Source organism: Orbicella franksi, chromosome 5 (genome assembly GCF_964199315.1).
Source record: "Orbicella franksi chromosome 5, jaOrbFran1.1, whole genome shotgun sequence".
NCBI classification, from domain to species: domain Eukaryota; kingdom Metazoa; phylum Cnidaria; class Anthozoa; order Scleractinia; family Merulinidae; genus Orbicella; species Orbicella franksi.
Genome location: NC_138149.1, coordinates 6,637,043 through 6,662,467, shown reverse-complemented (window position 1 = coordinate 6,662,467; position 25,425 = coordinate 6,637,043). Strand labels below are relative to the sequence as shown.

At 40.4% G+C, this 25,425-nt stretch overlaps 1 protein-coding gene across 4 annotated transcripts in view; it reads left to right on the top strand.

The window, feature by feature from the left end:
- Window positions 1-1,238: 1,238 nt before the first annotated feature.
- Window positions 1,239-25,425, top strand: part of LOC145486500 (uncharacterized) — a 96,170-nt gene continuing 71,983 nt past the window's right edge. Inside the window, exons 1-6 of one of the 4 annotated variants that reach the window (XM_081465175.1) lie at window positions 1,240-2,022; window positions 2,211-2,258; window positions 5,891-5,953; window positions 9,999-10,068; window positions 10,980-16,777; window positions 17,842-25,352. In XM_081465175.1, coding sequence (XP_081321301.1) covers window positions 11,010-16,777; window positions 17,842-17,860 — 5,787 coding nt within the window. In that variant the 5' untranslated portion in view covers window positions 1,240-2,022; window positions 2,211-2,258; window positions 5,891-5,953; window positions 9,999-10,068; window positions 10,980-11,009 and the 3' untranslated portion in view covers window positions 17,861-25,352. The other 3 variants (XM_081465171.1, XM_081465174.1, XM_081465172.1) reach the window with 3 other exon arrangements.

The window sequence follows — 25,425 nt, the reverse complement described above, 5'->3', positions numbered from 1 at the left end:
TAAATAAAAAAAGATTTGTAATCTTCTTTGTCATAACTGAATTATGTTATTGAACTAGTATGAGGTCCGTGTTGGTAAAACATTGGTCGAGTTCTTCGCCTTGCAATGTTATGGCGAGATCCATAGACTTGTTAAAAAAAGAAATACCCATATCAGCATCCGACGTAAGTTTCATTCCATGTTCAATGCTTAATTCCTGAGGGGTGTGCCTACAAACGAGGACTAACAATAGAGCTATAAATGAATGAACATAATAAATCCCTCTAAGATTCTCTTACCGAAACAAGTGATAGGTTGAGGTATCACTGAATTCCTAATTTTCAACCTGCTTTCATTTCATCGTCTCTCCCGGTTAATAACACGCACCCGTTGTAGCTAGTTCCAGCCGATCCCACGAATGCAAATCTCATTAGCAGTCAGTGCTCTGTCTGATAACCATAACGAGTACTTTTAAGGGTATCAAGTCTTATATCCGAGATTCGGTGATATTTCTTTCTAAAAACAAAAACTGAAATAGTGTTCAACATAACCTTGCTCAGCACGTTTGCGAAAATCTATTGGTTCCTTTCAGAGGTTTCTTTAAGAGCACTCGGCTAACCTCCAGATACGATTTCCGTACAGCGCCACACATTAATTATGTATGCAACTATCTCAGACTATCACATTATACTCAAACAGCAATCGTGAAAAGAACGAGTCAGTCAAAAAATTGCATGCCTAATTAATGTAGGGGTGGTGCGAAAATCTTGCCAACCTCCCTGTCAAAATAAGAGAGCCCCTCTGCCAGTTTTGTCCACATAGTATAACTTCCACTGACAGAATCGCTATGATTACGATGACGACCACAAAGCGCTTTGTGGTGTATTGAATAGGCCACAAAGCGCTTTGTGGTGTGAAAAATTGGAAAAACCAAATTATTTCAGAAAATAGCTGTGAGATATTTGGGAGTCAACGAGCCATCCAGTTTTCAATGTTAAATCCCAAAATAAAACACCACATAGCGCTCTGTGGTGTTTTGAATAGGCCACAAAGCGCTCTGTGGTGTTTTGAGTAGGCCACAAAGCGCTCTGTGGTGTTTTCAATAGGCCACAAAGTGCTCTGTGGTTTTTCGACTACTACTGCTGTTTTGTAAAGCAAAGCGAACTAGGAACAGTTAGAAAGCACTCCGGCCATAAAATCTACTCGACAAGAAGCTTTCTGTAACAAATGTTCGATGCTACAGGAGACGGCTTGCCCAAAAAGGTTCAGTCAGTCAGCCTCAACAAACCTATACTGAGAAGAGGGCTTTCGCGAACCGGATTTCGTGTGAGTGACAAGATTGGGAATAGAGAAATATTGCGCAGATTGAGTGGTAGTTTTACAGCACCGAAACTAAAATTGGTTGCACTGCTTCTCAGAAATTTTGTTTTGCCTCTGTAATATCATTAAACGATCTGAATAATTTGAGGATAACCAAAGCGCGGAGTTTAATATTGGCTGGCCGGGAACACGCAGTTCGCAAACCGGAGAGCAACCACTGTTTAAATCTTCGATCGAACTTTCATGTTGAATTTGAAACTGAAAATACACTAAGCGGTCGATTTCCGATAGAAATCTTGTGAGGTAAATGCCATTCTTGCAAATAGTCGCTGCATATTTACGTTCAGAGTCACTCTGGTTCAGGGTAAAGACATACAAAGTCAAATACTGCTTCCGTACGCTACCCCTCCAAAAATCAATTTTGCTCGAAGACCGAACTGCAACGGAGTTTAGTTACCAGTCTTATGCTGCGTGTTATTAGATAGAACGCATGATATGATTGGCTCCGTATATCACATTACGTCAGAGGACTTGTCTGCTACATACGACATAACTGCAACGGTACAAGGGGCTTCTGGGTCTGTCCCAGATCTCAGTGCGGGTATCACTGGTATTTTGGTTTGCACCCTAAGAAGCTCCCAAGGAAGGGTGTTGTTTTGCTGTTTTGCTGAGATTTGAAATTATCTACTTTTGGGGAACTACGGATCCATTTTCGACAGCAAGGTTAGTGTAGAATGATTTTCCTCTCTGTGGCCTATTAACAGCAACACAACGTTTCCATTTTCTTGCTGGAACAGAATTATATTTCTGCGATCGAAGGATTCACTTCCGCTTTTGATTTCTCCAATCGATGTTCAGTAATTTGTGCCAAGCTTTCTTCGTCTTCAGTGAATTATTGTCGTCTGTTGCAGGTGTTGCTCTGTGGAATTCGAAGTGAAAATGTGATTGACGGCATAGAGGTAGGAATTTTAGGAAACTGGGAGTGAGAATCGAGCTTGGGTTTTTCCCGACAGCTGAAAAATCATCCACTCTGGCATGCTGTAAAGAGCTTAACTTAAAATAATTCCAAAAATCAAAACCTTTATGTTTGGTTCCTTTGGGCTCGTGGGGTCAAACAATCATTAATATCGACTGTAGGTTGCTTTGATGGAAGAAGATGAAGGTCGAAAGGAACATTCTGTGTACCGTCAACTCTCTCATAGCGGGTTCCTTGTTGGCTGATTGGTCATATAACACTCTCTTGCTTATCTGTGAAGTCTAAACTGTCTTTATATCAGAAGTAATCACAGATTAGGCTTTAGACTCCCTGAATTATGACCATAACAGTTAAGTTATGACTGGCTTGCAACCTTTATGTTGAACCACGTTATCTGGTCAGCATTTTAATTACAGCTGTATCATTGCGAATTTGCATTTGGAAACATCCCACCTATATATTTGCGTTGCTAGATTTTTATTTGTCTTTTAGTTGTTACTGGCCCCACAAACAAAAATCTTTATCAGTACATTTTGAAGTGGTAAATATTACGGTTCAGTTGTGTATTTTATCATGTGAAACCTGAGATTCATTTGTCCTCAATGGACAAATTGTTTAACTTTGAATATATTTACTACATGTATTTTGTTTACATTTCCTACTCAAGACCAGTTTGTGCACAGAAGACGTAATAATTATAAATAAATGGGTTTTAAATGCAAAAGATTTTTCATAGTCTCAAATTCTTACTCAGGCATTTAGTGAGTACCGGTAGGATCCAACATGCCAACAAAATTAGTTTGCACTTCAATGAACATAATTTTAGAGCACAAAATTTGGAATTGTAGATCAGTTGGGTGTCACATTTCGTACTCTAGACCAGTTTGTGCACGGAAGACGTAATAAATAAATGGGTTTTAAATACAAACAATTTTTCGTAGTCTCAAATTCTTACTCATGTATTTAGTGAGTACAGTTAGAATCCAACATGCTGACAAAATTAGTTTGCGCTTCAATGAACAAGAGCCCAAACTTTTGGATTGTAGATCAGTGGAGTGTCACAACAAGCTGACATTTTGAAATTAACGATATTTGATATTTCCCAGAGTTAACGTTTACATAGATACGGGAAGAGGTTGCTCTTATATGTCAGTATTAATACCAGTAATCTATACAAACTCCATATACTTTGATATTTAAATTTACACTCAGTATGTTCTTTAGAAATTGAAAATACATTTGTACTTAGACAGCCCTATATGTGAAGACGTGCCCAACAAAGATTAATTAAAATACCTTGTGGTCTGTGCTCGCTGTTAAATTGCAACAATTATTGGAAAAAAATGCTTGTTCAAGTTCTGGTTGATTGATTGCTATTTTGAAATCTGCTTGGCTGAAAACCACATTCTTTCAGTTTTCCTATGAACATGCACCATTAAGGACTCATTATACAGATGGCAGAGGTCATGCACTGGAAAAATAATTCTATGGTCTTACCTGATTATACATCCATGATGTAATTAAACAATTGAAGGGCATATCCACCTTATGTCAGATTCTGAGGGATTTAATTTTGACTTCTTATGCTATAAACAGAAGCTAGATGCCACCATCTTTGCTTGAGAGAAAGCTTTCTTAACCCGGGCAGATTTTCTTCCAAAAATTTGCAAATGAGTGTTGGTCCAGGTCAATGTTTAAAATACAATTTCTAGTCAATTTACGAGAATGAGGCAAATCAGAGCCAGGAAAAAGAAAAAAGGTCCAAAATGTGATGTAAGGCAGCTACATGTAGACATGCATTTAGGCATTCAGTTGGCATAATAAACAATGTGTCGTAAATATCTATGCTTAATGAGGAGGGTGTAGCAGTTAAGAGCCATGCTTGCTTAATAATAATTTTTGTTTTCTGGCATGGTAGCACCTGATATTATATTTTGGTCACTGTTTTGTGGAGTCTATCTGCAGGGCCAATTGGTAAAGCATCTCTTTTGTGTGGTTAGGTAGACTTAGGTCTCTATTATGGTTGGTGGGGATATGGGGGTATACTGAATGGAAGACTGGCATGGTGGCCTTAGATTGAGGAGCATATATCTGCAGGTCCAATTGGTTAAGGATCTTGTTTGTGTGGCTAGGTTGACTGAGGTCTCTTTTATGGTTGCTGGGGGTATAGGGGTATTCTTAATGGAAGACTTGCATGGTGGCCTTAGATTGTGGAGTATATATCGACAGGTCCAATTGGTTAAGGATCTTGTTTGTGTGGATAGGTTGACGGAGGTCTCTATTATGGTTGGTGGGGGTAAAGGGGTATTCTTAATGGAAGACTTGCATGGTGGCCTTATGCTGTGGAGTATACATCGATCTGCAGGTCCAGTTGGTTCAGGATCTCATTTGTGTGGTTAGGTTGACTGAGGTCTATATTATGGTTAAGTTGGAGTATTGGGGTACTTGCATGGTGGCCTGATGGTCTGAGTTGGAACCTGGAAGGGTGATACCCTACCCCATTGGCTTCAGGAATTCATCCAAGCATAGCAGTCAGCTTATACCAACTTTGGGCATGACATGCTACTACTTTAGCTTAAGCATTTAAAGATATTCTACCTGTCTACAGTCTATCTGAGGGCCAGACACAAGAATAACAAACATCCAATTGTATTGTTAAGTCTATTCCACCCAGATTTACATGTAACACAAGGCCAAAATCTCTTCATCCCACCCACCCCAGGTTTGCAACCTTACTAGATCCTGATGACAACAGCTACATGTACTCAGTTAGCCACAGGTCTATGCTTCATATTTATATCACCATTTCCTTGATAGCAGTTCTATTGAGTCCAACTACATGCCCTATAGACATAATTTATAGTGTAATATTAACGGGGTGGCTTAGGCTTAGCCAGCTCTGAATTCACTTGAGGAAAGGCTGTTTGGAGGAAGGGCCTTGAAGGGAGCTGATAAATCCACCATCATTACATGTATATTAGTGGTCAACTGTCTTACCCATGGAAGTGGGATATGAGAAAGGGGAGGGGAGGCTGAGGGTGGAATTTGAGAGAGAGGCCTGACTGAGTGGTCAGTAAATGAAAGGCTGATAAGAGAAGGGAGGGTTGGAAGGTTGGGATCTCCAATAATTGTTGTTGAACAAATCAAGTGAGTTAATAATTCTGACCAGTAGTTAAAAAAGCAACATGCACCTGGACAGAGAGAAAGAATATTTTCCTTAATGATAATAAGCTTTATTTACCCATCTTTAAAAGAAACATAAACAATGGGTTTACATAATTCAGAGGGGAATACATATATAGTGAATTGCTTTTAAATAAAATTACTAATAAGGTAAGTACTTTAATGTTTTTCAGGACAATTGAATAGCTAGCAAGATGCTCATTTTACAAGGAGGCAATATTAATTTTATTGATCTTTTGAAACCAAACTTCTGAATTTAAAAAATGTTTCAGGGATTTAATGCATGAAATGTAACAACGAGAAGCACAAAGTCTTTTTCAAAAGAATACGCAGTTAAAGTTTAATTTTTTGGAAAGTACTGTCAAGTTTTATGTTATTTAGAGCAAATCATATTATGTGTAAATTACTAAATAATTTGAATCTTGATTGCAGTGAAAGCAGAGATGAAGCTTAAAGGACAGAGAATTGACTAACTGGAGGAACACTGGTCAAATGGTATGATTGTTTACATCCAGAACTTATTACTTTACTTTAAAAACTACATAAAATATAACAGTTACTTATAGTGTACATGGTAAATTTCAATTAGGGTTACTTTACTCAATTAGACAACATCTAGAATATGTCATGAAGAAATGTGATGCAAACATATATTAAAGTGATCACTACTGAAATGATGGGAGAACCCTTCAGTTGTAAAATAGGTACAGGGATCCTGGCGGGATAGCGGTGATCCCACTGAAGTGGCCAGTTGTCCCTGCTCAATCCTCTGGGGAAAATTTCCCGCCAGGCATCTCAGCAAGAATCCTGCCTAGAAATCTGTGCTTGTTGCGATCCTGCCCAGAAAAAAATCTCCTCCTGGATCCCAGCAAGAATCCTAGTCATTTATAATAAGAAGATTAATTATCACAAAAATATTTGTTATATCAATGACTGATAAACAGAAATTACCATAAATCCTCGAAATGTTAGTGCCTGGGGAGGGTGGTCAGTGCTTGTTTGAGGGAGCTAGGTGCTTAATCGAGGGAGGGTGCTTAGTCAATTTTTCCAAAATCGCGGCCAGATATGATTGCTTTTGTTACACAACTGTGCGTAAACAACATAAGCCGTGTATCAAAATACGAAGCTGATTTTAAAGGTTTAATATTAATAGCAGTACAGTTGTTTCTTATACACTGTAATTATTTTTCCAGAAAGCCCACAAGCAGAGCTTTTTGGCCAGGTTATTCAAAGCCCAATTAAGCTAACCCAGGTCATAAGGAAGAATTTTCATTTGAGTTTTGTAACTTTGTGGTGAGGTTTTCTGTTTATATTGTTTGGCCTTCTGTTTTGAGTTTGAATAATCTCAAACTACACAAAGCAGTAAAAACATTTAAAATAAATTTACAGTTCAGTTAACTTTTAATCTTGGGTTAGCATTAACCGTCTTCCAAACAACCCGGCCCTTAGTGCAACAAGTTAACCTGGCTTGAGCCTGCGATCCAATTGAAAAACAACACTTGGTCAGCAGTCAACTTAAAAAAAAATGTGATCTCAATGAACTAAAAACATGAGTCTGCAATATGGTCACATGATACTGGTCAGCAGATACCTTGTTTTGACAAGTGTCAATTGACCATAACATAGATGTCCAATATCAAAGATGTATGCTGTAAACCAGGGCTGTATGACTTGGTACATTGTATTAGCTGGAGTATGGCCGCTATGTTGTGTGACATCATTTTTGTCCTCAAAGGGCACATGCGCCCGCAATCCATGCCACTAGCCATATTGACCATGAAAAAAGAGTTGCATGGGTTTCTATTTCTATGTATGCATGTGGTTCTGTTCCTATAGTTATGGTGCTCCATTTGGCGGCCTTCCGGTTGCCAATGCTCTGCTAAAAGATGTAATAGATCTAATACTGCATACACAGTTAACATAGTTTGACAAGCATGACCTGTGACATCATTTAGCTGCAGATTATACAGTAATCATGTCAAGGACACTCAAGGTCATGGGTAATCATGTCATGCATGACTGAGGTGCATGATTTCTAAGGGTAATCATGTCAAGATCGCGTGATTTGTGTTGCTAACTGTCAGTGAAGAAGCAAAACCTTGACTTCCATTTTTTTTTGTTCAGTGTATAATAAAACAAGTATGAGGTTTGGCTTTTGTGATATCCAGAATAATCAAGGTCTCAGTAAGGGTTATTAGCCGAAGCTGAAGGCTGAGGCTGATAACCCCTACCTCGACCTTGGCTTTTCTGGATATCACCAAAACCTCATCCAATAATTGCTTATTATCAATACACACAGCCAAATGACAAAGTGCCTTCTGTAACACTTGCCATTTTGCGGGCTAAACAGGAAATGCACGGGCTGAAAATGCATTTGCAGCCGTGATTCTGATTGGCTGCAGAGGTGTCAAACAACTTTGTTCGGCCAGTGAGATCCTGAGGATACCATTTCAATTCTAGAATTGGCACAAATTTTGTGGATGAGTTTGCACTTGCTCACTTTGTAGTTCTGTAGTGAACGTGTGAGGTTTGGAGATTTTGAAGTCCCAAATTTTCAGTTTTTCTTCAGTCAAAACTTGGAATTAGACAACAAGCAACTGGAGGAAATTGAGCAAAAAGCTCATGCAAAAAACACTAAGAGAACAACTGAACAGGGAATAAAAAGTTTGAGAAACGGTGTAGGAAAAGAAAAAATAATTATTACAGTGGATCTCAAAACATAAACATTTTGCAAGAGAAAGAATTCATGTCTGCCGACAAAATGTTTGAAGGGAAGGCCAAGCTATCTAAAAAAGAAAACAATGCAAAACCAAAGCACAAATCACCTATTCAGTCAGGAGAAAGGTAGAAATTGAATCAATGTGCCATGGAAGGGCTGAACACAGGCATGGTTTGGAAAGATGTGGGAATTTTAGTTGAGTTTATTTGGTTTTTGTCCTGTTTTCATTTTGCTCACCGCAGCAGAGAGAGATGGCAGGAGCTTACAAGGCAGTCATTTGATTTTTGCTAATCATTTTTACTAATCTTTTTAAACTAGATTATCTTTGGCTTTCATTGTAAACAAAAAGGAATTGGCTCTTGTTTAGCTGATTGTATTGTAGCAACAACTAAAGTTCAGTATTGTGTTTTCATGCTACATCTCTGTTAAGCATTTTTTTTTCTATTAATTTAAATGAATTTGTACAATTTGGCCTTGTGTATTGATATTAATGATAACCAAATGACTTTTGACAGGCATATAGTCTATTTGACGCCCAAGTAGCATCATTTGTGCCCAAGTGAAGCAAGGGCGCAAATGATGCTATGAGGGACACAATTAAACTACAGGCCCTCCAAAAGTCATGTGCCATGTCCTCTCCATCAGACTGTGTCAGACCCCCAAAGTCTCAGAAGGATCCTTTTTCTCTTGAAGAACTACGTAATATAACCCCTAAGTTAGCTGGTATAGGGCTGCTGAACAATGTTGGTTGGGCTTTAGGCAATGAATCAGTGGATCTTTGCTACCATCAGTTGCGACAGCCAATGCGTAGTGCTTGAATGAGTTGATATTCACTTACTGTTGCTTGTGATTAAACATAGCCAATACTAAGACATCCTCTGTTGTCTCAGTACTCATTCATAAAACGGAGGGATTTGGCTGACGAGAGGGGCGCTTATTCAAAGGGGGCACTTATTTGATGAGAGACACTACATGTAATTCAAGGATTTTCGGTATTTCAGTCTATAAATTTTGCCATGGTTGCTATTTGGGTGGGAATTTTTGCAACCAATTAAAACAGAAAAGAGATTGAATTGCCTGATGCTCATCTTCTGACATTTTTCATTTTTGTCTGGTTTTGTCAGACATGAACTAGTGATTTTGAGAACATCAGTCAGAAATGATTAAAAAGTAAAATGAAAGCATTTAGGCAGAAGTGCTTACGTGTATGGCTAAGTAGTTAAGAATACTTACTCAGTAGTTTGTTTCAGTGAGATGGGACCTTTTATTTCAAGAAAAATAAGAAAGTCAAAAGGTTTTCATGGGGACCCTGAAAACTTCCACCCTCTGGGTGTCTCAAAACTTTTTATCTCGCTGATTATTTGTCACACGTGATGCTTTTGACATTGCTGAACCTAGCAATTCGCAGAACTATTGTCCCATGTGAAATAAGTAAATGGCCTAGTCCACCATGAGTCTTCCCGTGGCTCCATGGATAGAGTGGCCGACCAGGTATCTGGGAAGTCATGTATTCATAAATGCAGAGACGAGATTTTTTCCTTATCCCCACACTCTTGACATAATGAACATTTCATCTTTATCATTAAAGTGATTTATTGCTCGACTCTGATTGACAAACAGCTGAATATTAATTTTATTAGGTCCAATACTCATAAAATAATGGGCCAGCAACAAAGCATTCTGATTGCCTGATTTTAATTATTGTTCTGCCCAGCTGTCTTAGTCACAGTATTGCCTTGGTACTTTCTGCAGACTCTATCCAAAATGTACATATACTAGTCTTGTACTGTGTAAATAATGTTACTTTCATTTTGATTTCAGTGAAGGCAGAGAGGGACATTGTCTCATTAAAGGGCTGCAAAATAGCTATCTAGAAGAACACTGGCTACTGGTAGGGTCTCTGGTAGAATCAAGTGCATGTACATGGACCTTATTTGTGTGGAATGCTCATTATATATCGCAGTGGTTCTCAATCAGCAAGCTTGTAAAGTTTGAAAAATGTGATGCAAAATTAAACTCGGTTACAGTGCTTTACTTTGAATGCTAAAATCAGGGAAAGATTTGCAGAACGCCCAAGTGATATCCATCATTAATTAGAATCTAAACGGGGAACGCTTAATTCTTGATTTATCAACAATGATACTTTAACTAAACAGTGCAACTGACTAACACAGCCACCGGAGACAGCAAAAGTTAGAAAAAAACGTAAAGGACACGTGTTTTTAGACTAAAGCAGAAAATTCAAAGGAACCGGAATGATGTGTAGCGTCTGACAGCTGTAATTTAAGTTCAAAATGAAGAGGGCCGGACGCACATTCAGGTAGTCAGAAGAAAAGACAGGTGATAGAGATCAAAAAAAAATGTTGACTTCCAGCAACTTCCATTTCTGGCGGTACGATTAGCACATATACAGTGCACAAGACAACTAATGTCCGTAAACCGAGGTTAAATTTGTACACTGTACGAAAGCGTGTCATTCGAGTCGCAGAAAAGTGTCCGTTGTCGGTATTAAGCGTATGAATTTTTAATGAGACAAACATAACTGCTCATAATGAGCAGGTTTCTGTATTAAGGTACTGTCTGCGATGTGGGATTTTACTATACATGTTTCCTGGAATGAATGGACTGGAAACAGGTAGCCAAAGTATTATACAATTGAACTGCTTTCTTCCCCTCCCCCCCCCCCGCCGCCCCCCCCCCTCCAACTGCCCTGCACCCAGAGAGTTCAACCAATTTCACTGCATGTAATATTTGCCCGCGTGAAAGAGCGAAAGAAGGTAAAGCTATTTCTTATTCATACAGATACGATTGAAGGCTTGACTTTGGTTGAAGATGGCAACTGCTGTACCTTCACCCCTGGCAAGCTCTGTGGAGAAGACAAATGGAGCCAAGCTGAGCAGACTTCTCGTTGATGGTGGAACAACAGTTCTAAAGAAACATTTTGACCAGTATTATCCTCCATCACGTCTGGCGACTAGCCTCAACAGCCACTATAGTACTCTCAATGACCTCTTTAGGGATGGACATTTGCATACACCTCAGTGGAACAAATTGTTCCCAACTGGAGGAGGCCTCCCAAATTCCAAGAATTTTGACATTTCTCTTCTGTTCCTCCTCCTGACCAACATTTGTGGACTTTCTCCTCCCCATGGAGGGTGGCACAGGAAACCACACCCCAGGGACCACTCTCGTGAGGCAAACCTTGCTCGCATCAAGTTTTTCCGGAATGAGTTGTACGGTCATATTACCACTACCGGTATTGATACACCTACTTTCAATGCCTTTTGGCGCCAAATTAGTGGTGCTCTTCATGGTCTCGGCTTGGATAAGGCAGAAATTGATAGATTAAAGGCAGAGCATGGTGGAGAGGAAGACTACATAGGTGTGTTATGCGAATGGTCTGTCAGCGAACAGGATATTAAGTCACAGCTGGAGGACATACTTCTATCTCAAACCGAAATACAACAAGCTGTTGATGAAGTGCATTTGACTCAACTAGAGGATCGTAGAATACTTCAGGATAGCAAGAAGAAACTGGAAGAAGTACATCAGGTACAGACCGAAACACAGCAAACTGTTGATGAAGTACGTCAGTCCCAGACTGAAACACAGAAAACCGTTGATGAAGTACGCCAGTCCCAGATCCAAACACAGCAAATTGTTGATGAAGTACGTCAAAAACAACTAGAAGATCGTGGGACAATTCAAGATAGCAACATGAAGCTACAAGAGGTATTTCAGATCGAGAGAAAAACACATCAAGTTGTCACAAATGTTCGTGAAACTCAAACTGATGACAGCAAAGTAATTCAGAAAATAAGTGAGAGGCAAACGAACACAGAGAGGGGAGTTGCGAAGCTGCTCGACAGACAGGAAGAATTCCATCAGATACTTCAGGAGACAAAGTCAAGAGTAGAAGAAAGCCACGAGAAGCTATTGACAGCCCAAGATGAACACTTTGAAGCTATGCGACAAGATTTGAAGGAAAGAGGTGAAGACTCTGAAGGGCGAAGAGAAAAGCACAGAGAAAACGAAATTCTCAAGAAACTCGCTAAGATTGATACCTTGAAGAATGTAAGAGATCACGCCGACAGATACGTAGAGGGAACGCGTTTGTCAATCCTAGCCGAAGTCGAGAGTTGGTTAGAAGACAGAAGTTGCCCAAATCGTGTGATGGTGATCAGTGGAAATGCTGGGATGGGGAAGTCTGTAATCTCAGCCGTTATGTGTGAAAAGATGCAAGAAGCTGGGCGGCTAGCCGGAAGCCATTTTTGTCAGCATGGCAGGGCGCGCCACAGGAATCCCAAGGTGATGCTACAGTCTTTAGCCAGTCAGCTGTGTGATTCTCTGCCAGACTACAAGAAAGCTCTCGTAGAAAAGCTGTCAAGAAATCTGGGTGTGGAGATAAACAACATGGAGGTGATGGATCTGTTCGAAGTGCTGTTTGAAGAACCTCTAGCCAGCTTGAACGACCCTGATTTGACCTATCTGATGGTAATAGACGGACTGGACGAAAGCGAATTCCAGGGACGAAATGACCTTGTAGACGTAATTGCTAATTACTTCCAAAGTCTTCCACTGTGGATTCGATTTCTGGTGACAACGCGACCGGAAAGAAACGTAGCAGAAACTCTAAAGAATTTGCGCCCCTTGCAGCTGGATCCAAACGTTGAAGAGAACGTGAAGGACATTCAATTCTGCTTTGAAAAGCGACTCGGCCATTTATTGCAATCTGAGCATCGAGAAATCATCTTGCAAGCGCTGGTTCAAAAGTCAGAGGGAGTCATGCTATACGCACATTACCTGGCAGATTTCATAAAGAAGGAAGTGCCAGTTTTAACCCCTGAACTGCTGGACAGCATCTTACCATCAGGTATTTCGTCTGTATACCAGTCGTATTTCAAGCGTCTGGAGACTGAACTTTGTAAGGAACTTAACGTCACGGAGGACCACTTTTGGAATTTCCTGAGTGGCGTCGCAGCTGCAAGAGAGCCATTGCCACTTGGTTTCGTGTCTAAATTGTTGCTACCAGGTAAATCGACATCATTGGTTCAACGAAAGGTAAATGTGGCTATTGCTTGTGTCTCGGCACTTTTACCCGTTCAAGACGAGTGCATTCACTTCTTTCACAAGTCGGTCAAAGACTGGTTGATTGAAAAATATAAGTACGAACAGCACCAGTTCAGTGTGGACGAAAAAGAAGGCCATGAAGTCCTTTCTAAACTCTGCATTGAGGAGCTTGATGAGGTGAAACGAAAAGGCGTTGACGGCGCACAGTTCCCTGACACCGCAAAGTACGCTCTGCGACATGGAGTTCAACACATGCTACAACCAGAGGATGCGAGAGTATGCAGCCTTGAGGACGTTGTTACGAAATTTGTTTTGGACATAGAGCTTGTGTACGCAAAGTTGTGTGTGAATGTTACACTAGCGTCTGAAGACGTGGTTTGTGTTCAGAAGCAAGTGGGCATCGAAAAATGTCATGGGGCCCTTAACACTTTGTTGGTTTTGTTAAGAAAGCATATGGCAACATTAGAAAAACTTCCCCACACCGTCTTTCAAACCTTGTTGAACGAGGGCGGACCTGAACTGACATCTCGAGCTTTAAACCTTTTAAAGACGAAATATTCTGAAATGGCGTATATAGAATACTTGCACAAGGAGGATCTGCAAGGGCGTGTTCAAACCACATTTCAATGTTCAGCTGCCGTTGCTTGTTTTGATGTTTCACCGCAGTTAGACTACATGGTATGCGAATGTTTTGATAACACGATCCAGCTATGGTCGCTCCATACTAGCAAGCAGCTATGGAAACGAGATGTCAAGGTAACGAAAGATAACTACTTCAAGTGTGATGACGATGTTCCTCTCTACGAACCATATAGGGCACGGGAAAATTACCACTACTACGTGTGTTATGACGAGGATCTGGTTTATCCTCCCAAGTCATTATACCGCTCGGTTGTGTTTCATCCTACAAAGAACCTTGTCTTACCAGGAATCCTCAGCCATGCCTATACGTTTGCCGGGGACCTGGAAGCACTTTTTCCTTCAAGCAAGTGCTGTTTCTGCATTTGTTCAATTTCTGCAGACAAGACCAAGATGCTAACTGATTACACCAACGATGCCAAATCAGTTATCATGTGGAGTCTGACAGATGGTTCAGAGATAAATCGTTTTGAATGGGATGCCGATATTGTTTCCTTTGCTTGGTCTCGTGATGGAGGACTGCTAGCAATTTCCGACCTTTCTGGTTCTATTGGTTTGCTTGACGTAATGGATGGTTGTAGAACCAAAGTAACTATTTCAGACGTATGCGGAATGATGAAGTTCTCCCCTGACTGTCGATGCCTTTACTGCTTGGTTTTCAACAGTGCCACGTGCGATCTCTTTCGTTTAGACGTCCACATGGAAAATGAGGGCAACTTTTCTTTAGATGTTTTGCGTGATGAAGTGTCTTATCGGCCGTGGGAATTTGAATCGTGTAGTGAGACCGGATTTTTATTAGGAGATCCCTTTTGCTTCCCATCAGAAAGAGATACCATCCATGACTTGCAGAGACTCAGTCTTGCTTTTGTGCTGAATAATCAATCTGTATTGAGAGTTGCTTATGATAGTAGCATCATAGAGATGTTGCAGCTTGATAAACTGATGAAAGACAGTGCCGGAGTTTCAAAGACTACTGGACTGCTAGGGCGTATTCAAACTAAATTTCAATGTTCAGCTGCCGTTGCTTGTTTTGATGTCTCACCGCAGTTAGACTACATGGTATGCGAATGTTATGATAACATGATCCAGCTATGGTCGCTCCATACTAGCAAGCAGCTATGGAAAAGAGATGTCGAGGTAACGAAAGATAACTACTTCAAGTGTGATGACGATGGTCCTCTCTACGAGCCATATAGGGCATGGGAAAATTACCACGACTGCATGTATCGTGACGGGGATCTGGTTTATACTCCCAAGTCATTATACCGCTCGGTTGTGTTTCATCCTACAAAGAACCTTGTCTTACCAGGAATCCTCAACCATGCCTATAGGTTTGACGGGGACCTGAAACCACTTTTTCCTTCAAGCAAGTGCTGTTTCTGCATTTGTTCAATTTCTGCAGACAAGACCAAGATGCTAACTGATTGCACCAACGATGCCAAATCAGTTATCATGTGGAGTCTGACAGATGGTTCAGAGATAAATCGTTTTGAATGGGATGCCGATATTGTTTCCTTTGCTTGGTCTCGTGATGGAGGACTGCTAGCAATTTCCGACCTTTCTGGTTCGATTGGTTTGCTTGACGTAATGGATGATTATAGAACCAAAGTAACTATTTCAGACGTATGCGGAATGATGAAGTTCTCCCCTGACTGTCGATGCCTTTACTGCTTGGTTTTCAACAGTGCCACGTGCGATCTCTTTCGTTTAGACGTCCACATGGAAAATGAGGGCAACTTTTCTTTAGATGTTTTGCGTGATGAAGTGTCTTATCGGCCGTGGGAATTTGAATCGTGTAGTGAGACCGGATTTTTATTAGGAGATCCCTTTTGCTTCCCATCAGAAAGAGATACCATCCATGACTTGCAAAGACCCAGTCTTGCTTTTGTGCTGAATAATCAATCTGTATTGAGAGTTGCTTATGATAGTAGCATCATAGAGATGTTGCAGCTTGAGAAACTGACGACTACTGTTTTGAAAGTCGTATTATCGTTGAATGGTGAGACGCTGCTGGTTATTACTAAACCAGATGGCTGTCTAGCAACACTCATGGCTTGGGACATTTCAAGTCGTATGTTTAAACCTGGGCATAGAGTTTTTGAAGACACTGGTGGGTTCAATGAATATAATCTTGTAGCTGTAAGAGAAGGTGTTTTGTTGCAAACCAGTCGTGACACCCTTGAGCTGTGGAATTTTGAGTTGTCTGAGTGCATCCGATGTTGGACTGATTTAGAGTACATCAATAAAGTAATCCCCATATCAGAAGAACGAGTGGCCTGTGAAGTACTGAGTTTAGTAGAACGTGAAGTAGAGAGGAAAGTCATCATTGTAGATACAACCAGGGAAGGCATTGTGTCAACAATTACTATTCGTGGGTTCTTTATTGCATGCAACAGTAAATGTCACGTGATAAGCATCGATCGTCAGGAATTGCAGATGCAATGTGGTGATGTTGTTTTGTGGAAGATATCTGGACCTTTTGGACCCTTTTCCCTTCCTCGATGCGAGACATTTTCTCCTACTGAACAGTATTGCGTACTGGCTGATTTCGGAGGCCTTTGCGTCCTCGATGTAGTTTTGGGAGAAAGACTCCGCACAATGAAACCACCTAATCATGAGCACTGGTTTCCTAAAACCCTTGAATGCAAGTTCGTCAGTGACGAGGAGTACGTTACCTGCCTCAGTGGTGCATTAACAGGTCATTTTTTTCAGCTGTTTAATGTCAAGTCTGGTGATCTGCTCAGTGAGATTGCTTTGGAAAGCAAAGTGTACAGTTTAACAGCTTGTCCTCGTGAACGTCTTATCGCCACTGGCTTAAAGGATTCCAGCCTGAATTTCAAAGTTCTTCGTGTGAAGTTGCCGGGAGATGAACACAGCCGGAAGAGCAGAAGGTCAGGTTTTATTAATAAGGAACAAAGTTACAATACAGTGACTTCAACCGAGCCACCTGAGAGGTTTTAACCAATCAGTACGATTTTCCAACAAAAGAATTAAAATTGATCTCACCGATCATGTTCGAGTAGCGCGATTGTTGAGCCCTGGAACGGACGATTTTGATTGGCTGGTAATTAGGTTCAAATTTCGTCGACTTGATCAGCACCACAAGCGAGCGATAAAAATAGTTTCAGTTAAACCTAGTGTGGGTTAAAAAAATGCTTCACGGTCCAGCGACAAAAAAATGATAATTTTGAAGAAATAAATTTTAAATTGACTGAAAAATCCTGTCCTGTGACGAAAACAATCTCGAACCTAGCGGAAAACCCTGAATCTGTGTTCCAATTTTTTTTTGTGGCTCATTTGTCGCGCTGCTCAAATCAACGACAACAGCGAACATTGGCATTGTTCCAACACGATTGGACCAATCGCGAACAAACTCAGATAGGTATAGTTTAAACTCCTCCTGTGATTGGCTGAAAACTCTTTGGAAACCCGCGGTAAAAGCAAGATGCGGAGTTCAAATTGTTAAAAACGTTTATCGATACTTAAATAAATCAGGTAATCCTGGATATCAACACAAAACTTGAGATAGAAATGAAATTATGATAAACGTGAAACTCGGTCAGGGGTGAACAATGAGATGACTTCGACCAGTTTGTCCCGAGCATGAATGGGGAAAAAATCTAAAGTCCCCGACAGGATTCGAACCTATGGACTATGGACTATGGTTTTCATCAGACTTGAGACAACTTCCTCTCAATGTTGCGTTTGGTGATTCTTGTGTCCTGTAACTCCTCCTCCCCCATCCCAGGCCTGTATGGCTGAAATAAATGAATGGAGATGTTTCTTTTTGATGCAGTTACATATTTCACTGGTAAATAACATGTATGTGTGGTCTTTCTACACAATTAGAATGATCTGTGTGTATGATTAGACTGGCCACCTTATTGTACATCATGTTGTTTATGTGATCTCATATTTCAATTTTACGTTTTCTTTTTTTCGTTTTTTGCGACAGGATCAAGCCTAAAGAGTGATAAGAGTGCACTGCAGCTAGTTGGAATTTCCAGACGAATCCGCTGACTGGATGATGTAGCAGTAAACTGATCGAGTACCAGCCATTTGAGCCAAGAAAAGGACAGACTTTTCAGTAGATCTGTAAATAGAATTTCGGTAAAAATGTGATATTTTAAGCTGCTGAGAGCCTCTTTATTTCCTAGGAGATCGTGTAAGGTGCGCAACACCAAAGAATCGCGAGCGAAAGGAGTGGTAGAAAACGGAGGTCACGAGTTCTTTTCACGAACTTCTGTGAAAACTAAGAGGTTTCAAATTGCGTTAAGGAATCAATTTCATCATTTGCTAAAATACAATTGTAAAGAGTTTATTGGTAAATTTCAATGTAAACAAGTTACGCAATGTTCGTGGGCAGTGTATTAAAACACATTTCAAGCTACGAAGTTAAACTGAGGTAATTAAAAAGTAATAACATTTACCACTTTAGAGAAATGACGGAAATTGGAGAAACTTGCAAGGCAAGAGTGTACATGCTGTCAGTACAAGAGAAAAATCGTGACTAATTTTGAATCCAAACATTCTTCTTGGAGGCACTAAATGAACCACTCTTCGAGTGTTTTCCATTTAATATGTTATTTCAATTTTGTGGTTGTAATAGAATTGAGAATTTAGTTTTTCGATGTGCGTGGGTCAGTCTTGTAATGCTGGTTTATTTAACTGTCTCAAATTCTCCCAGCTAGCTTGTGTGTAGATGAGGCCGTGTAAATACGGAAAAAGACCTTAAATTTTGCAAGGTATCGAATGATTACCTCAGAATTCAATGAAGTTTACTACTTATGGGGGAATCTTTGTTTATAATGTTTGCGTCATTAGCTAAAACGCCTCATTTTTTTGATGGACCTTCAAATAATGTCAGCTTTTGTTATTGAAAGGGCATGGCATGATTGACTGTCCCTAGCAATTTGAACCTCATGTACTGCTCAGTAACGTCGGTTTAAAAACTGAAAATTTTATGAGGAATGTATCGGCTCTTTAGAGCTTTTGCCTTCCAGAAATTTTGCAGCAGTTTTTGAAACCGAATGTCTCCTTCAGTACTACACCGAAAGAACTAAAGTATGTTATACTCGCTCTGTGTATCAATAATATTTTCATTGAAATTGTGATTTTTTCTTTAGCAAGAGTGAGTACAAATAAAGATTGATTATTACTATTGATTATGATAGACCTCTTCAACTTGGGCGGTTTGTTTTCCCATTGTAGACCACGTGATATTCTCTAGAGAATTGTTCTTTTATCCATCTTAAAATTATTTATTCATACACATGCGACTATTTAGAAATTTGAAAGCGAGAATTCTCAAGAGTATCGTCACGTGGTCTGCAATGGGAAAACAAACCGCCCAGGCTAAAGAGGTCTATTCGTATCTATCATGATGCCTGCCTCAATTCTTCTCGCAAAGTCGTATGCCAATAAGGCAAAATATAAACAATGACGTCAGCAAAGATTCCTCCATCCAGACGCTATTACGTCATAAGAAAGATTAAGGATGACACCTGTGTATATGAGATTAATCAGAATCAAATTCTGTCCACAGCTCGAACATGTATAATATCAGAAGTCAATGACACTGTGTAAGTTACTAGGAAATACAGTTTACAAAACTGTATTTTATTTGGTTTTGTAAAAAAGAGAAAGTAATTTATCATAGGCTTTGCAGACGGACATATTTTCAATTTATTTAGGTTTTGTAGGAAATGCAATTTATTTGGACTTTGTAGAAAAGATGTTTTATTACCGATCGTTGAACTATACACTTTTACCAAATCGTATTATATTTTCATAACGGTTATTGCCGAGAGATTTAAAGTTTTCAGTTTAGTTTTTTTGTTAAAAGTAAATGAATCGATTCGAACGCCACTAAATTTAAATTGAATTAAGCGTATAGGTTTCTAAAATAAAAAGACTGTTGTGTTACGTCAGTTTACGAGCGAAGCTTAAGTCAATGGGCCCTTTGCACGATCCGGTCACATGGTACAAAATCACACATGCTGGTGAGCAAGTTGCACATTGGGACTTCCAAAACAAAGCAACTCGTACCAGTCCATCTTGGCCTGGCCTTGTTTTGCGAGTCCCACGGTGCAACTTGCGTCTCAGCATGTGTGATTGTGCACCATATGACCGGATCGTGCAAAGGGCCTATTTGATACGATAAACCGCGGTAGCAGCAAACAAGGGGATATAAAGATGTTTTCCTAATTTGGCAACGATGGTTAATTTTTTGCGCGCATTTATCAGCCAATCACAAAAAAACCCACAAATTTTGGAATACGTCATCGCCATAGGAAATTTCTGGTAACAGAAGCTGTTTTGGTACGGTTTCCTTTTCCGCTAAGATTGTTTTGCAGGTTCCAGCCATTCCCAATTCAAGAAAGGAGAGGAAAAAAAACCTTTGCTATCCGAGGTAAATTAAATGTGAAGACTGCTAGTACGCTGGACAGGACTGTTCTGGATCGACGTTTTACGACAAAAAATCAAAACGCAAAACGATGCAAATAATTTTTTGATTGTCTTAAACCTTATCAAATTCCACTCATGGAAACTTATTTTCATATAGGTCACGCAAGGAAGACTTGCGTTACAGCGTATCTAAATTTGCGTGAAGAATCGCAAAAGTGCGGAAAATTGCGCGATTTCTGGGAAAAAACGGTTGTGGTTTGCATCGACATCGTAGTGTCAGACCAGTGCTGTTGTGCGAAGGACATCGATATGTGTTTATGGATTTTTTTTCCCATGAATTCGACGAGATGGCATGAGTAAGGAGCGATAATCCATCCAAACAACACTATAGTCCTGCGATATGTCAGCGGTTTAGAGAATCGAAGATTCAAGCTGTGATGCTGCCACCGAAGGGCCACAACATGCACGAGGCAAACCAAACAAAGTTATTTCAAGCTGCTATGCGAGAAAATGGCAAGCTCCTGGTAGATGAGCCCAGAAAAGGTCTAAAAGCACAAATACCAGTGTCTGAGGTTCTCAGCCGACTGCGCTTTAACACAGCAATATCTTGTGCATTTGTGGCCTGTGCGAAGCGCGAGCTAAAGGCAGCCATCTTCAAACCATGCGGAAAACCGATCCGTGGCAAGAACAGTTTCAAGAGTTCGATAAAGATCAGTTTCTGAAGGTAGTATCGTATTTCAGGGACCAAATAAGTTGTAAGTCCTTCTCATTCTTTCTTGTCAAAATCTTGACAAAAATATCCACTAGCACGTCAAGAGTTTCTTCGCAAAAGAACACTCCGAATGTACATGTACTCTTCTTTCTCAGAAATGACGTGATTTTGCATACTTTTGTGACTCAGTTACCAAATTTGGACAAGGTGTAATGGAAGCCTTTCTTGCGTGATCCATATAACAATGACTTTCCATGTTTGGAACTTAGTAAAGTTTAAGACAATGACAAAATTATTTGTGTCACTTTAGTTGTTTTCATTTTTTGTTGTAAAACCTCGATCCAGAACAGTTTTGTCCAGCGTGCCATATTAACTAATTAAGCGCGTATATACTCGGGTTAGCTTCCCCTACCCCTCCCTCGTAGCCTAGGGTATGAGATTTCCTTATGGCTAGTTGCCCGCTTTTGGCTTAACTATTCTTATGTTCTCTCTGTCGATTAACCAGTTCACACAGGAGTACATGCTGATAATTTCAACATATAGAGGATCAAGGCCAAGTCGGTCAGTCGCATTGTCTACAAACTACGCGCAGTGAGACGGAAGTAATGCAAGATATCAAGTTTTGCTTAAAATTTTGCTTAAAGTTTTGCTTTTGTTTGCTTAAGATTGCGCGGCGAGAGAAACACAGGAGAAACAGGATTACGCGCCATTACAGCGCCGAGCTACAAACAACCAAACAGACTTACGGTAACTTTCCTTGCCATTTAAGAGTGGATAGAGATGAACTTGCGTTGATTAATTGTCGGTGGAAGTGTAAAAAGGGCAAATGTTGACCATTATCGCTAGTTCACTCACGAAAATTGACCAAAACGACAATTTCACCCGCGCAGTTTCCCCCGTTACCGTGACCGTGGTCAGAGATAAAAAAATCCGGACAGCGCTAAGAACCAGTCAGATTGTAGGATTCGTTACCGTGCCCTCTTACGAAAAAATAAACAACCTCGGACTTGAAAATGCTGCCCTCGGCCTGCGGCCTTGGACAGCATTTTCAAGACCTCGGTCACAGTTTTTTACTATACGGACCTCCCAGCCGGCAAATAACATATACATTGTATGTTTCGGTATATTATACTCTCATCAAACTGATTGTGGTATAGTAAGATGCCGAAATATGACTGGTATTGCACTATTGGGAAATTTCTGGTGACAGAAGCGTCCGTAATTTGCACCTTCCGGGCATTCCCTGTCAAGGCAGTGCATATTTATATGTTATTTGCCGGCCGAGAGGTCCCTATTAGGATAAACTGCACGGTCCGAGGTCCGTACTCAAGAACGCGGGTGCAGTGTTTCCCAATATGGACCTCCCGACCGGCATAAAAGGTGTTCATTTTTTTTCTCTACGGTATTGCTTTGAAACTAACTTTTGTGTTGGATTTTAATTAGAGCCGTTCAGTTCAATTCTGGCGTACGTATACCTTTTGACATTTCGGGAACAAAAAGTGATTCTGTTTGCAAAATTGTTTGACACTGTGTTGAATGTTTACATTTTACGTTGTTTTACGGTGTAATAAAAAGCTTGAAAAGTTGCTAAAGTTGGAAACTTCGAAGCGGCCCGTACTCGGGATCCGAATGGGAAATTATTAATTCAGCGATTATCCAATCAGATTCAAGGATTTAGGATTCCAGACGGCTCAGAAGCTGGGGAAAAAGTAAGAGGAGAGATGACAGTGTGATACAGGAAAAACTGGATTCCCAAACTGGCTAAAAATCGAGTCCAATCAGTGACCTGAGTTAATAAATTTCACGACTGAAATTGAAGCGTCCCATTTCTAAACGATCTGAGTCGATGACAGCGAGCGGGAATCATTCTATCTATATCTATCTAAATAAAGATGATATTTCCGAAAATAATTTGAATCGTTATTTGAAGGAAATTTCAGTTAGAATTCTACTTAAACGATTAGATTATTCGCTCTCAATTTCTCTAAGGCGATAGTTGACTCCGCCTTCGGCCTCATTAACTATCACCTCATAGAAATGTCAAGCTCATAATCTAATTGTTAATTAGTAGTAGTAATATATTGGCGCCACTTAGCGCCAGTACGTCACTGTTTACTCTTGTTCTCTCGTTCAAAATCGTACATGGTGTCGAAATCAGCGAAGATATCCAGGAAATCCACGACAAACAGATAAAGAAGTAGGGCTTCTTTTGAAGTCACGCCTAAGTCCAAAATTAAAAGAAGGGCTGAAAATATCAACTGCAAATCGATCGCGTCAGATCATGTCATTTCTCCGACATTCTGGCTCTCTTCCCCAAGTTGTCTGTTGACTCTGTTCGCCCTCTAGCTTGCGAACGCAGACGTATTGCCGGCTGTCGCTTATCTCCGCCGAAAATAACGTCTGCGAACCCGAGCCAGGAAACGGTTTCTGTGACGTAATGACTTTTGTTTCTCATTGGCCAATCAGATTCCGTGATAGAATGAAACTCGAGTGCTCCTCGCAGCAAATACCTCGAACAGTAGTTCTGGGGTTACTTGAGCTAAACTGTGATTGGCTTAAAATTCCTACGTCACAGAAATCGTTTTCTGGCTCGGGTTCGCAGACGTTATTTTTCGGCGGAACCAAGTGATAGCCGGAAATACGTCTGCGTTCGCAGGCTATTCGCCTTCTTGATTTTCAGTGATTTTTTTACACGGGAGAACGCAGACCGGGATAGACGGGACTCGATCTATTACATCATCGTATTAGAAAGTCTCTGTTTTCGTCCGTCCACACGTAAACACAAAGCGGCGTTTTCCTAAAACTCCACACTGGGGAGCCCGAAAATGCCTTTCATGTGTGGACGGCCGGGAAGACTAAACCGGAGGGAAAAAAATCTCCGTTTTCCAAAATATCCGGATACGGAGAGGACGGGGCCTTACATTATAAATAGAGGGAATTGCTTGACGAGCATTAACTCAAATATCCATCCGTACCTGTTCGTGTTGTCAGTGTCCATATTCTTTACTTCAGTTTGCGGTCATGCTCGAATTTTTTTCCGAAGTATTGAGTCCTTTCTGTGGCTGGATAAGCTTGTTATTTCTTATAACGGCGCTTATTTACTGGCTTGGTGTTTTGGAGTTCGCTCTGATAAGCCATGTTCCTCTCCCAGCACCCAAACCTTGGCCATACGTTTTTAATATTATTTTAATTTTTGTTAGAAGTATTTCATATTTTAATTCTGAATTTATCTTAGCGAATATAGTAAATGTAAGTAGTAATGTTATTGTAAATAGTCGTGCGTTTTTGTCATGATCCCCTGGCTCGGGAGATTAGGCAACCACTCCTCCTACGTTTACGACTTAAAATAAAGTTACTTTACCTTACCTTATACGTTGGAAATCTGATCGAGGTCGCCCGATATGGCGACTTGCGCAAAGCGTTCGTTGAATATGACAAGAGATACGGCAATGTCTACACAATGTACTTGGGAAGAAGTCCGATGATTACTGTGGCCGACCCAGAACTGCTGAAGCACATTCTCGTCAAACATTTCGAGAAGTTTCGAAACAGACCAGACTTAATGAGAAGTAATCCGCCACTTGAATCAAACCTGTTTGCTGCAAGAGATGAGCAGTGGAAGAAAGTTCGTTCCCTTTTGACCCTAACCTTTAGCTCGTCTGATAGCTACTCCTGTGGGCAAAAGTTTTATTCCTTGAACCACACTAGGCCCCGTCCACTGGTGACGTATCCGGATATTTTTGAATCCGCAACTTTTTCTTTCCGGACTGAAAAATTGCCCCGTCCACACATAGCGTATTACAATCGAATTCGACTGTCCACACGCATCCGATGGTATCCGGATTCACTCTAAAGAAACTAGGCCTACTCGTTGTGTCGCCATATTGGTTTATTATTTGGTAAGAGACTGGACACGATTTTGCTGCGTCATCGGATTCGAAAATATCCGGATTCACCGTCCACACGTTATCGGATTCGTTGCGGATTTATTTTTTTCCACTCTGGAGAGCGGATTAAAAAATATCCGGATTCGCTGCCGAATTCGCCGGATGCGTGTGGACGGAAGCCGTATCCGGAAAGAAAAAGTTGCGGATTCAACGGGATCTGAGTTGCACGCGTTGAGGCAATCATCAGACAGGTTTTAATTGCGATGAAGAAATATACCTTCTGTTTTTATATACATGTACAAAATGTTTATATGTACATCCTGACATGTTTTCAGATAATAAACCTTCAGATCACCACTATAATTACCATAAACATCTTGTACATATAAGAAGTTCAATAGAAAGTGTATTTTTTATCGCAATCAAAACCTATCTGATGATCGCTTTAAGGCGTGAAACTCAGAGTTAAAACTAACTTATGTTATCTCTTTGATTTCTCCGTATACTATATCAAGCTCTGCTTTAAAGCATT